The sequence below is a fragment of the Micromys minutus genome (genome assembly GCF_963924665.1).
Source record: "Micromys minutus genome assembly, chromosome: X".
NCBI classification, from domain to species: Eukaryota; Metazoa; Chordata; class Mammalia; order Rodentia; family Muridae; genus Micromys; species Micromys minutus.
The window spans coordinates 80,822,556-80,837,635 of record NC_137970.1 but is presented as its reverse complement, the minus strand read 5'-3'; the positions used below and the strand labels follow the sequence as shown (position 1 = coordinate 80,837,635).

The 15,080-nt window shown below is 35.2% G+C and overlaps 1 protein-coding gene across 2 annotated transcripts in view; it reads right to left on the bottom strand.

Annotated features, from left to right (window-relative positions):
• The window catches only part of COL4A5 (collagen type IV alpha 5 chain), a gene marked incomplete at both ends in the record, with an annotated part of 196,303 nt that overhangs the window by 22,999 nt on the left and 158,224 nt on the right, over positions 1-15,080 (bottom strand). The window contains 4 exons of one of the 2 annotated variants that reach the window (XM_080910484.1): positions 3,997-4,197; positions 5,389-5,439; positions 6,611-6,709; positions 7,444-7,524. In XM_080910484.1, coding sequence (XP_080766610.1) covers positions 3,997-4,197; positions 5,389-5,439; positions 6,611-6,709; positions 7,444-7,524 — 432 coding nt within the window. The remainder of the gene's footprint in view (positions 1-3,996; positions 4,198-5,388; positions 5,440-6,610; positions 6,710-7,443; positions 7,525-15,080) is intronic. The other variant, XM_080910485.1, reaches the window with a different exon arrangement.

The following is a 15,080-nucleotide window of genomic DNA, read 5'->3' as shown; positions in this document are numbered from 1 at the left end:
AATTTTAAATTGGTTTTAAAGGTGTTGGAGCTACTTTTCTCTTTTTTTTTCAAATACATTCTACTATTGCAGAAAAAAAAATCCCAGCTAGCAGTCCAGTCTAGCAGTGGTTAAGGCAGCAGAATTCTAGTCAAGTTAAACAGAATAACAGTGAAAATTGCTTCAAAGTACCCCCTAATCTTCTCTTTATATTGTTGATAGTTACATCTTTTTTTTACTGTCTTAATCTATTCGAGGGCATCTACTTAGGAAGAATGTAAGATGATGTTATTAGGGATTCATGAAGATGTGAGGTTAAAAAAAAGGAGGAGGAAGAGGAAGAGGGGAAGGGAGAGGAGGAAGAAGAGGAGGAGAAACTAGATCTAACATCTAGCTAGCTATAAAACTCCTAACATGATAAAAGCAGTTTTGCTCCATGAACTTATCAAGAGACCAGATCAAAAACATCAAGACTTTGTGCAAGAATTATAGGGCATTACTACTATTTGAGATATTTATCTGAGTACTGTGGAATCCCTATTCAGTCCCTTAGAGTATCCCATACTTTAAGTCACATTCTTAATATTTTTGGTCTCAGTGTTCCTGTGTGAAAATTTACCCTACCTTTGACAAAACCTTAAAGCAGTATCTGAGACTTCTTGCTAACTTTCACTCTAGTATCCTCTTTTTCCCTTTTTGCATGCCAAGCTCAGTTACAGGAAAAATCCAACCAAATCAGTTTAGTACCTTTTAACCTCTAAATCTCCAACAGTTAACATCTGGTCAAGTTCCTCATCCCTCACTGATGTCAAATTCCTTGGCTTGCCCTTAGTGAGAATCATATAAAGTCAATTTAAGACTTCTCTTGCGTTCAAGCACCTCTGAGTAAGTTTCAGTCAATAAATTTCTCCTTTGGTCCCTGGAAGTCTTTGTTTCTGTTTTATTTGGAGCTGAGGTAATTTCTTCTTCTCTGTTATAATGGGGTCTCCTCTACCACAGTTGTCTTGATAGAATGTGTGTTCAGAACTTGCTTCTTAAAAATTTTCTAATAAATTCATATACATAATACATTTTGCATATGTATGTATGAATGAATGAATATATGCATGGGTTGGTGTGGTAGAAATAAATCAAGGAATCAATTGACATAGAAATTCATGGTCTTCCCCTTTACAAACTGGTGAATATTTAGTTCATTTAAAGAAAAAAGGTCTCTCCATTTCGAAAAGCCATATTTTAGGATTATACTTTGACCTATTTTACTTCCTTACTACAAATGAGAAAAAGACTATTTATCTTGAAAAAATGATAAATACATTGAGATATCCATGGTTAATTTTTCGCACCAGATTAGGTACACATTTTTTAAAAAAATACTAGAAAGCAACAGATTTTTTTTCAAACTTGTTGAGTAACTCTTGGTAATTTTCCTTTGGCATAATTTCTTTCCACATGTGTGATGACCGCATATGTGACTGTGAGCCTTTAATCTATGCAGATTACATTAAGATGTATTTCCTTCATGTTTATTAGTTCTTCTTCACAGCAAAACAGTTTAAAAACTATGTGACAAAGGACCTGGAGAGATGGCTCAGTGGTTAAAAGTACACATAGCCCTTGCAAAGGGCCCAAATTCAGTTCCCGACACCCATTTAAGATAGCTCACAACTGTTTGTGACTTCAGCTCCAGGGGAGTCTTTTGCCTCTGATATTAGTAGGCACCTGCAGCACACATACAGACATATGTGCTCAGAAGTTAAAAAAATATGTAAACCTCTGAAAATATGTGACAAACCAAAATGTGAAGCTATTTGAAAACCTTATAGAGATGTGTGTGTGTGTGTGTGTGTGTGTGTGTGTGTGTGTGTGTGTGTGTGTGTGTTTAGCTAATCAAGAATTGCATCATCTACAGAATCTGACAATCCACATTTTTCTCCTTTTTATTATTATTATTATTAAAGTGCTTTTCTGAATTAGTTTAATTTTATTGAATAAGGCAATAATAAAAATACATTCTAACAGAGGGAAAGCATATTTTGACAAAATTGAGTACTATAAACTTTCAATTAAAATGATACAGAAGTATAAATTTTGAAGTATTTCATTTAGTTCATCTCCCTAATTGGATAATGTGAATCCATTCCAAGAGAAATACTTGGCACTACAATATTCTGACAACTTAGATTCAGGCCACCATTTAAAAACTGAATTGGCATATGCTCTTAAAGTATATTTTAAACTTGAAAGCATCACACACACACATATATATATTTATAAACAGGCACATATGTGTATATGCACATATATATAATATGCATACATTAATACATAAGAAAAATTTTAAATGTCATGCAGCTACTACTTTGGATTTAAGGAGCTAACCTGGAGGACCTGGGTAAGGATGGAAGTTCACCAAGACCCAATGTCATCGTTAACAAAAAGAAAAATAGTAAAACTGTTAGAAACATCAAGAAACTACAGCATTATACTAAATACTCTCAAGTCCAATTGGAGTTTAATAATAGAACTCTCTGAAAGTCCATATTCATGCATCTTATATAAACCAAACTATATCTCTATTTAGCATTAATGTTAAAATCAAAACTACATGCACTATAGTTTGAAAGTTCAAAAAATCATTTTTATGATGTTCATTGTTATGAGCTCAAATTCAAAACATTAAATTCTAAGAGAAACAGATTTAACACTTTATTTTATATCTGTAGTTTATAAACAAATCAAGAAATCAAACATTCATTAGATGTGCATTCTTCTTTGGAGTGATTGCAAAAGCATGTTTGTGACTACTGTTCTTCTGTTATTATATTAAAGAAATGTTCAACTGAGAGCTCCATTCATACTTACAAATAATCACAACACTAATTAGAATATAAAGGGATAATAGTTTGGTTTATTTGAATTATGACAGGCAAACAAAGCAAGATACTGACTTCTGTTCTTTATTTTGCATGCAAAGCAGTTAAGGTGGCTGAGAATTTTTCCCCTGGTTGTCTTCAGTGCTAAACAAAGGAAAAAGCAACACTCTCCAGAAACAGTCAAGTCAGATCACATTACATCTGACTTTGAAAATTATGCCCTGAATCCAGTAATTCTACTGTTTAATTCATGTTTTAGGGCACAAATTAGGAAAACCAAGTATAATTCTTGCAATTTAAATATAATTTTTAGTTTTATGGTACACTTTAGAAATGAATTAAGAATATTTGAATAATAAAAAACAATTGACTTGTTTCTAGCTATCTCAAATTTTTTTAAATAAAGGCCAAATTTTCAGTTACCCAAAAACTTAAATTTTAAGTACCTCAAATGTTTTAATAAGATATCAACAGCTATTGAGCTCAGCAACATTAACCTGGGGTGACAATTGGAATTTCACAATTAGTAGAATGGAATGGCGCAGCAGAGACACAAAATGAGAACATGAACCTTGGATGCAAAATTGATCTACTGAAGAGTGAGCACAGGAAAGGGGAGGGGCAGCCATGAGGTATGAGGAGCTTATAAGTCAATTTGACCATGCTGTGATGCTGAAGATATATGTGATTGCCTAGTTTCTAAAATCAAGCTTTCTTTTTCTTTTTTTCTTTTCTTTTTTTTTTTTGGCCTGGTGATATTTGCTGATCATGTGACAGAACCATAGCAACAGCTTCTGATATGGAACACAAGCATATATTTGGTGATCACTAGAATGATTTCTTGTGATGACATGCTGAGAAGCATACATTTAAAAAACGTGCAGGTTGCATTTTGATGCCAGGTTATCTTTAATAATAATAGTAACAAAACCTTAACATTCTCCCTTTTTGATTTAAGATGAACTTTAGGTAAATACTATATGCATTACTGAAAAGAATGTATATTTTGAAACGAGCTAGGTACGAACCAAGCTATTTTCTTAAAAGAAGCTCTCATGTGACAAATTCTAAAATCTTAGAGATTGAATAACCTGCCAACAAAATAAACTAACTGAACTGGAAAATAGACCATTTCTCATACCACGAACGATCATACCTGGTCTTCCAGGAGGGCCTTGAGGCCCAGGGGTTCCTTTAGGACCTTCCAAAGATGGGCCAGGAGAACCAGGAGGACCTGGGGGACCTGGCATTCCAGGGAATCCCTGAAAGCCTGGTTCACCCTTTGGACCTGGAAGGCCAGGATTTCCTGGAAGGCCAGGTGATCCCCCTTCACCCTTTTGACCTGTAGAAGTAAAGCATAATCAGAAAAAACATTCAATAATACTAAATGACTATAATTCTAAAGCTACTTGATGAGCTAATGAAATTCACTAGGGTAAATTTACTTCAAAACAAGTAAAATCTGTTCTCTTTATTAAACACATGTATCTGTCATCAGAAGTACTTACTAGCAATGGAGAAATAATGGTGGCATCTTTCGTATCAGGACACAGAGCAATGATAACATGCACATAAGTTATTAGGAAAAAGATACGCCAAATATAAAAAGCATAAAAATATCTTCAAGAATTGGTTCAAGATGGATGAAGACAACTATCAAAGCTTTGGATCTAATTCTGAGATTAATGAAAGTCAATAGCTGCTATTATATTCAGACCACGATATTAAGTTTATAATTAAAATCTAGACAAACTGCTCTTGATATTTTATCATAAAATACTAATGCTTATGAACCATAAAACAGTGGTATATTAAACTTTCATGAAAAGAACACTGGAAATTTATGGAGATAGAGTTTTTGTTTTAGAAAATCTTCTATAGAACTGACAATGACCATTTCAAGGTATCAACATGCATATATGTAGTTATTCAGATTTGTGTCAAGTGTTTAGAACTTATTTTAAGATCAAATAATGAAGAGGGAAGATAGATATGTATGTATCTACATATATCCCCCAACTCCCCTCACCTGGAAACTCTGGATATCCCAGAACCAGGGTATAGAACATAGAATATCTAGTCCTCATACTTTGGTCTCAAGTGTATGTCACTGTGTGTAGCTCTTGATTGAGTTTTCAATAAACATTCTTAATCTTGGTATGTCCTTCTGCAGAAGTGCCTCATATGTTACTCTGATACTTCTTTTGCAGAGAGAGAAGAGTGGTTTTCTGGACAAATGAAAGCTTATAATTTCCTACAACTTTCTCCTCTTTTCTCTATCATGTTTTTTGTATTTATTTATGATATGAATGAAAGACTGTTTGTCCAATTCTCCATAAGGATGTCTTTTCTTACTAACATAGGTCCTTACATTAGTTAGAAATAAGAAGTACCATAAAAGTAAGTTGAGCTTTATGTTGTTTTTAAATTTCAGATGTATCTTATAATAGTAAATGGTAGATATGGAAAAATAAATGTACTGGAGAATATTTTCATTTTACAGGTATATATAACTTGTTTTGTTAAGGTTTACCAGAAAGTCCTGGGAGTCCAGGAGGTCCTGGGATTCCAAAGCCTGGTTGACCTGTTAAGATAAAAAAAAAATCAAATAGATAATAATAGCTGATTCTTGAGGTTTCTTCTACTACGTGTTGTATATTATATCAAACTTGCTGAAGATTGAGGTTTTGTTTAGTCCCCTCTCTCCTTAACCCTGTTCTCACTCCATTCATTTTCCTCTGTCCTCCCCAACACTTCTTTTCTTGGACAGACCCAGGGCTTTCAGATACTAGAAATATGTGTTACAACTGAGTGAATGCTCTTCCCCAGAAGACAGACTTCTAATATAGAATAGTTTGCAACATAAGAAACTTATAGGATTCAGAGTTTCAGCCCAGCAGCTCTTGCAGAGGAATTGGGTTTAGTTCCCTATTTTCACATGATGCTTCAGAACCATCTATAACTCTGGTTCCAGGGGATTGAACACCTTCTTCTGGCCTCTGACTTCACCAGGCAAGCACATGGTATATATACATACATGCAGGTAAAATACTCATAACATAGAAATCAAACATTTTGGGGGACTGGTATTGGATTATTCTTTATGTTGTCATTATATAGTTGATATTTGTCAGTTGTTCTAGAAAGGAAGCTGCAGAGCTGGCAGGAGGGCACAGTGAGTAAAGGGGCTTTCCACCAAGACTGATAACCTTTAGTCAATCTTCAGTCATTTTTAAAAGTAGAAACACACACACTCACACACAGCGTATGTGATGACCCTCAGAGATACTTTGTACACTTAGATGAAAAGGCATAAGTAAAGTACAGGTTGGACAATGAAAGAAACACTTGAAAATGGCTAGGTCGGCTCTTGTAAGAGGAAGTGGACAATACAAATAATTTTTTGCCTCGGACAAAAGCAACCTGGCATCCTCAGGATGCCAAGAAAGAAGTTAATTAGGAAGGGGGAACTGTGTGGGACCTTAAAAGATTATGAAGAAGCAGAGTTTTACTGTAGGTATACTCAGCAGTTAAGGGCTCTGCTCTTCTAGAGGTCCTGAGTTCCATTCCCAGCAACCATATGGTGGCTCATAACCATCTGTAATGGGATCTGATACCCTCTTCTGGTGTGTCTGAAGACAGCTACTGTGTACTCATATAAATAAATAAATACATCTTTAAGAAAATCAAAGAAGACCATGATGAAAGTAGAAAATTAAAAAGAAAATGAAACAAACACACAAAAACTATAGTACCTGGTTCTCCCTTTTGTCCTGCGGGTCCAGGAATGCCATCTTGACCTGGCTTGCCTTTCTCACCAGGAGGTCCTGGTGGTCCAGGACGACCTCCACCACCTAAAGAAGAGCACTGCAGGTTATACTGATCCTTTCAGCTTCCTTTCACACCCGTCTCTAGTCTTCCTATTAAATCATCAAACAATTCTCTCTAAAAGTAACAAAGTGGGCTGGAGAGAAGGTTCAGTTGTTAAAAGAGCACAGGTAGTTCTGCCAGAGGATTTGAGTTCTGTTCCCATGGTCTGCATCAGATGAATAACCTGTAATTCCAGCTCCAGCAGACTGACACCTGTAGCCCCACGCACAACACATCCCATAATTAAAAACAAACACAAATTTAAACCCCAAAGTAACAAGTGCTTCTGAAATGCTCCTCTAAATTATGAAATCTTATAGAATGAAGAACTAAGGTAATGATGAGCATAAATAACAATATAAAAATTCATTTTAGTATAACTTCAGAATATTGCAAAGATGTATGAAGTGATGAGGTGCTTTACAGGTATGGGCCAAGACAAGAATTATTTAAAAGTCAATATGTAAAATTCTTGTACAACTTTGCCTTCACAGAGAGAATCACTCTCCCTGAAATTACTCTCCTTAGTAAATGTGAGCTTGAACAATAATGCTTACTAGAGATAAAGTTTGGTAATTTTAAAACAAAATTTATTCAGTTCATGCCCAATATGAAGTGGCAAGTGAATGAGCACCACGTTTCTTCTTCACAGCAAGGAGCAGATTTGACTATGAAAATCCTTAGTCTCACAGAACAGTAACATTGTCTCCAAACTTACCTACAGGACCAGGTTCTCCTGGAAGGCCGGGGTTCCCAGGAGGACCATTCATACCTTTTGGTCCAGGAAGCCCTGGTTTTCCTAGAATAAAAACCTCAGTTTAAGAATTAAAAATGTACATTCCCTTATGAGCTATAATTCAAGCTTAAATTTAGAAAATTAGCATTAAAATAATAAAGGCCAAAGGTGAATCCAAAACATGCTGATTGCTGGATCCTTTCAAATTAATTTGACAGGAGTTGGTTTATTCATAAATATAAAGATAATCTCATTGATGCTGTGCTGGTAACAAAGTTTTTAATATTCCATTCAACACTTGGTTTTAAATCCAGTCATCTGTTGTTGGACACAATTTTGTCGCCAAGTTTTAGGTATAATTAATAAAGTGGCTATGAACATTTTGCAAGGCTTTTTTTTTCTGGAAATATGCCTTCATCTCGAGAAAATGACCAAGAGAGGAGTTTCTATGTCAGACTATGTTTGTTTTGTGCGTTATTTTAAAAATTAGTGGGAAACTATTTCAGATTTTAAAGAGCAATGCATGAGACAGCCAGTTGCTCCACATGTACGCACAATATGTTGTAATATCAATTCTTTTTTTTAAGAAAAGGTTTTTAAATGAAGGTTTTTTATTTCCAATACTATTTTGAATATTCAATACCCTTTTCATTTTAGAATTAAATTTTTATGTTTTTTTTTCTTTTTGAAATATTTTATGTGAATATTTTATTTTAAATTATATATATAATATTTTATTTTAAATTATATATATATAGTGTGTGTGTGTGGGGGGAGGAATGTGTGTACCACATGAGTACCTTCTGCCCTGAAAAGTTGAAAAAAATTTCAAATGGCCTAAAACTAGAGTAACATAGGAGCTGACATGCAGATTCCTGTGTCTGCTGCAAGAGTAATCAGTGCTATTAACCTGTGAGAGAACTCTCTACCCCCTAGCATTTAATTATTTGGGTTATGAACTGGAATCACTTTGAATGGATGGGCCACTCGAAAAAATTCTGTTCCATGAATATGCTATATGTATTATAATGTGCATATTTATAATTATTTTCATTTATTTAGGTATTGAAATTTTCTTACAGAAAGTTATATTGTTTTCCTCGAGCAAACAGTATAAACATTTCATTAAACATGCCCTTCAATGCTAGAGGTCATCCAAGATGGTATAAACATGCAAGGGTCTCTTTTGCTACCATAATTATATTGTAAAACTCAATTAGCAAAAAGCGCTGAAAAACATACGAAAGTGAACACTAGTTTGATTTCCAGCACTCACATGTTGGCTCACAGCCATTCATAACTCCAGTTTCAAGGCTAAAAAAGCCTTCTCCTAACCTGAACAGATACAAGCAACATACTTAGTGCATATAAATATATGCAGGGAAAAACCTCACACGCATAAAATAAAAATAAATCTAAAGAGCTCACATGACTATATGAGACACACAGAGAATGTTTTTATATTAAAATAATCATTTTGAGAATTTTCTATTTTCAAAGTCATCCCACATCAGTAACTAAATTAGTCTTTGATTTAACAATGAGGAACTGCACATGTTAATGGGGGGGTACCTTTGAAATCAATGATATAATTGAATAATAAAGGGACAATAAATTTCTAATGAATGACAGCTAAGACAATTTACTGGCAATATATTTGAATAGATGAAAGCATTACATATAATATTTCAGAGGAAGTAACTCCAGAACAACCACAGATTAAAAGGAAAGCCCATATACCAGGTCTACAAGGTACAATTACAGTTAAGGGCAATGGAAATTTCCCACTGTAATAAAACCTAAATTCCTCCAATGTAAGATCAAGTTTATTCTCAGAGAATGAACAACCTGATAGAATAGTCAATATTTTTATAAAGAAATTTGACAGAATCTGGAATCCCTACATATACAGCTTATAGCGTTCAGTGCATGTGATAGATTGAATTAGCATAGCCTCCATAGGCTCCTATATTTGGTCTCCATTGGATGGAGGTATTTTTGCATGATCAGAAGATATGACCTTGTTAGAGGAGATGTGTCACTGGGGTGTGCTTTGATGTTTAAAACTCCACACCCATCTCAGTTAGCTCTCTGTGCTGCATAACTGTGTCTCAGGATGTGAGCTCTCAGCTACTGATCTAGCACCATGCCTGCCTGCTCCCATGCTTTCAACTATGATGGTCATGAACTGGAGCCCACTGGAACTCTCAGTTAGACACTATTATCAGTGGCCTTGATCGTGACATTCCATCTCAGCAATAGAAAAGTAGCTAAGGCAACGCATGAGAAGTGATACCTCATAGGAAGGAATATGAATCGTAAACTGCAGAGAAGAGCAAACTGCAGAAAGAAACTCCTGAATTATTAGAATGTTAAAAACAAGTAGAAAATTTCTTTAAAATACATATAATAAATGTGGCCAAGAACCTACAGCCATAGGAGTTGATTATATAACTCAGGAGAAAAACAATGTATACATGTGCTACTCTTCATTGCCAGCACCAAAATTAATAATAATAATAAAAACTTCAGATAAAAATGTACATGAGTGAAAATGGTCAATTTCTGGAGAAAAAAAGAAAAAGAAAAATCTATTTTTCTTATTAATAGTAATAGCATAAGGAACAAATCAGAAAAAAATCCAAATCATTAAACATGAAGATAATTAACAACTGTGCAGTTAAAATCTAAGCAAAACAAAAAAAACCATGGACTTGGATAAAGCTGGTGCAATAGTTCACTGGGTAAAATGGCCAAGCCTGATAACCCAAATTTGATCCTTAAACCCCGCAAGGTGAAGGAAGAGAATCTATGGCCTCAGGGTGTCCCTTGATCTTGCTTTACATGTGTTAACACACACACACACACACACACACACACACAGACACACACAACACCTTTAAAAATGGTACAGAAAATGTATCCAGAAAAACTCAGGGTATAACATAAAAGAAAAAAATAATTTAAAAATACTGACATTGTTAGGACACACATTCAGATAAAAGGTGGTGGAAAAATACTCTGTGGTGAAGAAACAAATGCCAAAGATAGTGTTCTAGCTGCTAGGAATGTGGTTCAGTGGAAAGCCCCTATACATACAGGGCTAAATTGTTCTTACCATGATGGCAAAATAAAGATATTTTCAGGTAACTATGGGATATCTTGTCACCAGCAGGCACTTCAAAGTAAATGATAGTGAATTTAGATCAGGCTCGAGAGAATGATACTAAATGGAATTGTGACATGAAACAGTGTAGAACAGATCAAATCAGATCAAACGGAAAATACATAGGTATGTTGGAAAATTAATTCCCCTTCCTAGAATATATTCTTGAGGGTTCGATAAACTCTAGATAAAGTTTGAAACACAGATAAAGCTGGAGAAGCAATTCAGTGGTAGAGCACTTGCCTAGCATGAAGAAAGTCTTGTGTCTTGACATCAGCAATAAGAAACAATAATGCCAATTAATTTTAAGATTCATCATGCACATAAAAATGAAACACATGAAGACACAAAGACTTTCATAAATAATAGAATTAGACTGTTTTATGTACTTTATATTGTATATGAAATGGTATAATGTTGCTTTAGTATAAGAATATGAGTATTGAAATGTCTAGGATAGTAAACTAAAATAGTATAAAGGGATTAAAAGCCAACAAAAGAGAAAAAGCTGAACAGAAAGTAAAGTACAAGTTAATTTTCAACAACTACTAAAGTAATGATTTGAATGTGAATCTCCCTTGAAGGCTTTCTGATTTCAGTATTTGGCCCCAGTTAGTAGTACTCTTTGGAGAGGCTTAGAAAGTGGGGCCTGTGTACGTTTGATCCTTCCGGTGCCAACAGGGTCTTCATGAGAATTTGGAATAGACTCTGAACATATTCCAAGTCACAGTACAATGTACTAAAGGAAAGATTCCATGTATTTTGGAAATGAGATAATCTACAACCCCCTTTTTGTATTTACATGAAAAATAAACACAAACGAGTTATGGCTTATCTCCTTTATATATATATATATTCTTTCTACCTTGGCTCACTGAATTCACAGCTTCCTGATAAATGCGTTGGTCATATACAGTATTGATGGCTCAGTTTTAAGCACTTATTTGTTAGATTAGATTACCACTTTCATTTTTTTTCCTTTGCATTTTCTTTTTTTTAACGACTTTATTTTGCAAAACAAAGATAAATGTAAAGATTTTAAACATTTTTTGCTTAAAATTATACATTTTTGTCAGTACTGTTTTTTCAGACATTAAAATAAATTTTACATAAAACCATGTGAATATGTTTTTTAGTCAGTACTTGATTTTTTTCAAGGGCTTGACAGTATGCATTGAAAACGTACTAGTTGCAATAAGCGTAAAGTACATGCAAAACAAAACACAACATGGAAATAGTCAAAGTCTTCTTGTTTTGTGAATATATGTATATTTTTTGTTTTCTTTATTTCTTGGACTTCATACAGTCTGTAAGTTGTTTTTGGGGGAGTGCAAGCCTCTGGGGTTAGCATCCCACTATCAGTGACTGCATATTATGTCTGTTCTTTTGTGACTGGGTTATCTCACTCAGGATGATCCTCTCTAGATGCAGCCATTTTCTTAAGAATTTGGTTAAGTCATTGTTTCTGGTGGCTGAGTAGTATTCCATTGTGTATATGTACCACAGTTTTTGTATCCATTCATCTTCTGAAGGACATCTGGGTTCCTTCCAGCTTCTGGCTATTATAAATAGAGCCGCTATGAACATTGTGGTGCATATATCTTTGTTGTGTATTAAAGTGTCTCTGGGGTATATGCCCAGAAGTGGAATAGCTGGGTATTCAGGTAGTACTATATCCAATTTTCTGAGGTATCGCCAGACAGATTTCCAGAGTGGTTGTATTAGCTTGCAACCCCACCAACAGTGAAGTGTTCCTCTTTCTCCGCAGCCTCGCCAGCATCTGCTGTCATCTGAGTTTTGGATCTTGGCCAATCTGACTGGTGTGAGGTGGAATCTTAGGGTTGTTTTGATTTGCATTTCCCTGATGGCTAAGGATGTCGAGCACTTCCTCAGGTGTTTCTTGGCCATTCGGTGTTCCTCAACTGAAAATGATTTGTTTAGCTCTATACCCCATTTTTTAATAGGGTTATTTGATTCTCTGGTGTCTAGCTTTTTGAGTTCCTTGTACACCTTGGATATTAGGCCTCTATCTGATGTGGTGTTGGTAAAGATCTTTTCCCATTCTGTTGGTTGTCGTTTTGTTTTCTTGACGATGTCCTTAGCCTTACAGAAACTTTGCAATTTCATTAAGTCCCATTTGTTAATCTTTGACCTTAGAGCTTGAGCCATTGGTGTTTTGTTCAGGAAATTTTCTCCTGTGCCTATGTGTTCTAAGGTTTTCCCTACTTTCTCATCTAATAGTTTCAGTGTATCTGGTTTAATGTGGAGATCTTTAATCCACTTACACTTGAGCTTTGTACAAGGAGATAAGAACGGGTCTATTTTCATTCTTTTGCATGTTGAGTGCCAGTTGGACCAGCACCATTTGTTGAATAGGCTGTCCTTTTCCCATTGAATGTTTACTGCTCCTTTGTCAAAAATCAGGTGACAGTTTACATGAGGGCTCATTTCTGGATCTTCTATTCTATTCCATTGATCCACTTGCCTATTTCTGTACCAGTACCATGCAGTTTTCTGCACAATTGCCTTGTAATATAGCTTGAGGTCAGGGATAGTGATTCCTGCAGATGTTTTTTTGTTGTTGAGGATGGATTTCGCTATTCTAGGTCTTTTGTTATTCCATATGAAATTGCACATTGATCTTTCCAATTCCATGAAGAACTGGGTTGGAATTTTGATGGGGATTGCATTGAATCTGTAGATTGCTTTTGGTAGGATGGCCATTTTTAAGATGTTGATCTTTCCAATCCATGAGCATGGGAGATCTTTCCATTTTCTGAGATCCTCCTCAATTTCTTTCTTTAGAGGTTTGAAGTTCTTGGCATACAGGTCCTTCACTTCCTTAGTTAGAGTCACACCAAGGTATTTCATAGTTTTTGTAACTATTGTGAAGGGTACCTTTTTCCTAATTTTTTTCTCCACATGTTTGTCCTTTGAGTATAGGAAGGCTACTGATTTGTTTGAGTTAATTTTGTATCCGGCCACTTTGCTGAACTTGTTTATCAGCTGTAAGAGTTCTCTGGTGGAATTTTTGGGGTCACTCAAGTATACTATCATGTCATCGGCAAAGAATGATGTTTTTATCTCTTCCTTTCCGATTTGTATCCCCTTGATCTCCTTTTACTGTCTAATTGCTCCAGCCAGGACTTCCAGTACTATGTTGAATAGGTAGGGAGAGAGTGGGCAGCCTTGTCGAGTCCCTGATTTTAGTGGGATTGCTTCAAGTTTCTCGCCATTAAGTTTGATGTTGGCTGTTGGTTTGCTGTATATTGCTTTTATTATGTTTAAATATGGGCCTTGGATTCCTGTTCTTTCCAGGACTTTTAACATGAAGGGGTGTTGGATTTTGTCGAATGCTTTCTCAGCGTCTAGTGAGATGACCATGTGATTTTGGTCTTTAAGTTTGTTTATATGGTGGATTACATTGATGGATTTCCTTATGTTAAACCATCCCTGCATCCCAGGGATGAAGCCTACTTGGTCATGATGAATGATGGTTTTGATGTGTTCTTGGATTCGGTTTGCAAGGATTTTGTTGAGTATTTTTGCATCAATGTTCATAAGTGAGATTGGTCTGAAGTTTTCTTTCCTTGTAGGGTCTTTGTGTGGCTTAGGTACGAGGGTTATTGTAGCCTCAAAAAATGAGTTGGGTAATATTCCATCTGATTCTATCTTTTGGAATAGTTTGGCGAATATTGGTGTTATATCCACAATAAATGTCTGATAAAATTCTGCACTGAACCCGTCTGGACCTGGGCTTTTTTTGGTTGGGAGGCTTTTGATGACTTCTTCTATTTCTTTAGGTGTTATAGGGTTATTTATATGGTTCACTTGGTCCTGGTTAAACTTTGGGACCTTGTATCTGTCTAGGAATTCGTCCATTTCCTCCAGATTTTCCAATTTTGTGGAGTATAAGGTTTTGTAGTAGGATCTGATGATTTCTTGAATTTCCTTAGTTTCAGTTGTTATGTCACCACTTTCCTTTCTGATTTTGTTAATTTGGATACTCTCTCTTTGCCCTTTAGTTAGTCTGGCTAGGGGTTTATCAATCTTGTTGATTTTCTCAAAGAACCAACTCTTTGTTTTGTTGATTTTTTCAATGTTTTTTTTTTTTTTTTTTTTGTTTCTATTTGGTCTATTTCTGCCCTAATTTTGATTATTTCTTGCCGTCTACTCGTTTTGGGAATATCTGCTTCCTTTTGTTCTAGGGCTTTTAGATGTGCTGTCAGGTTGCTGATGTGAGCTCTCTCCAGTTTCTTCTTGGAAGCACTTAGGGCAATGAATTTTCCTCTCAATATTGCTTTCATTGCATCCCATAGGTTTGGGTATGTTGTGTTATCATTTTCGTTGAATTCTAGAAAGTCCTTAATTTCTTTCTTTATTTCTTCTTTGACCCTGCTATCCTTTAACAGAGCGTTGTTTAGTTTCCATGTGTATGTGGGCATTTTGTTGT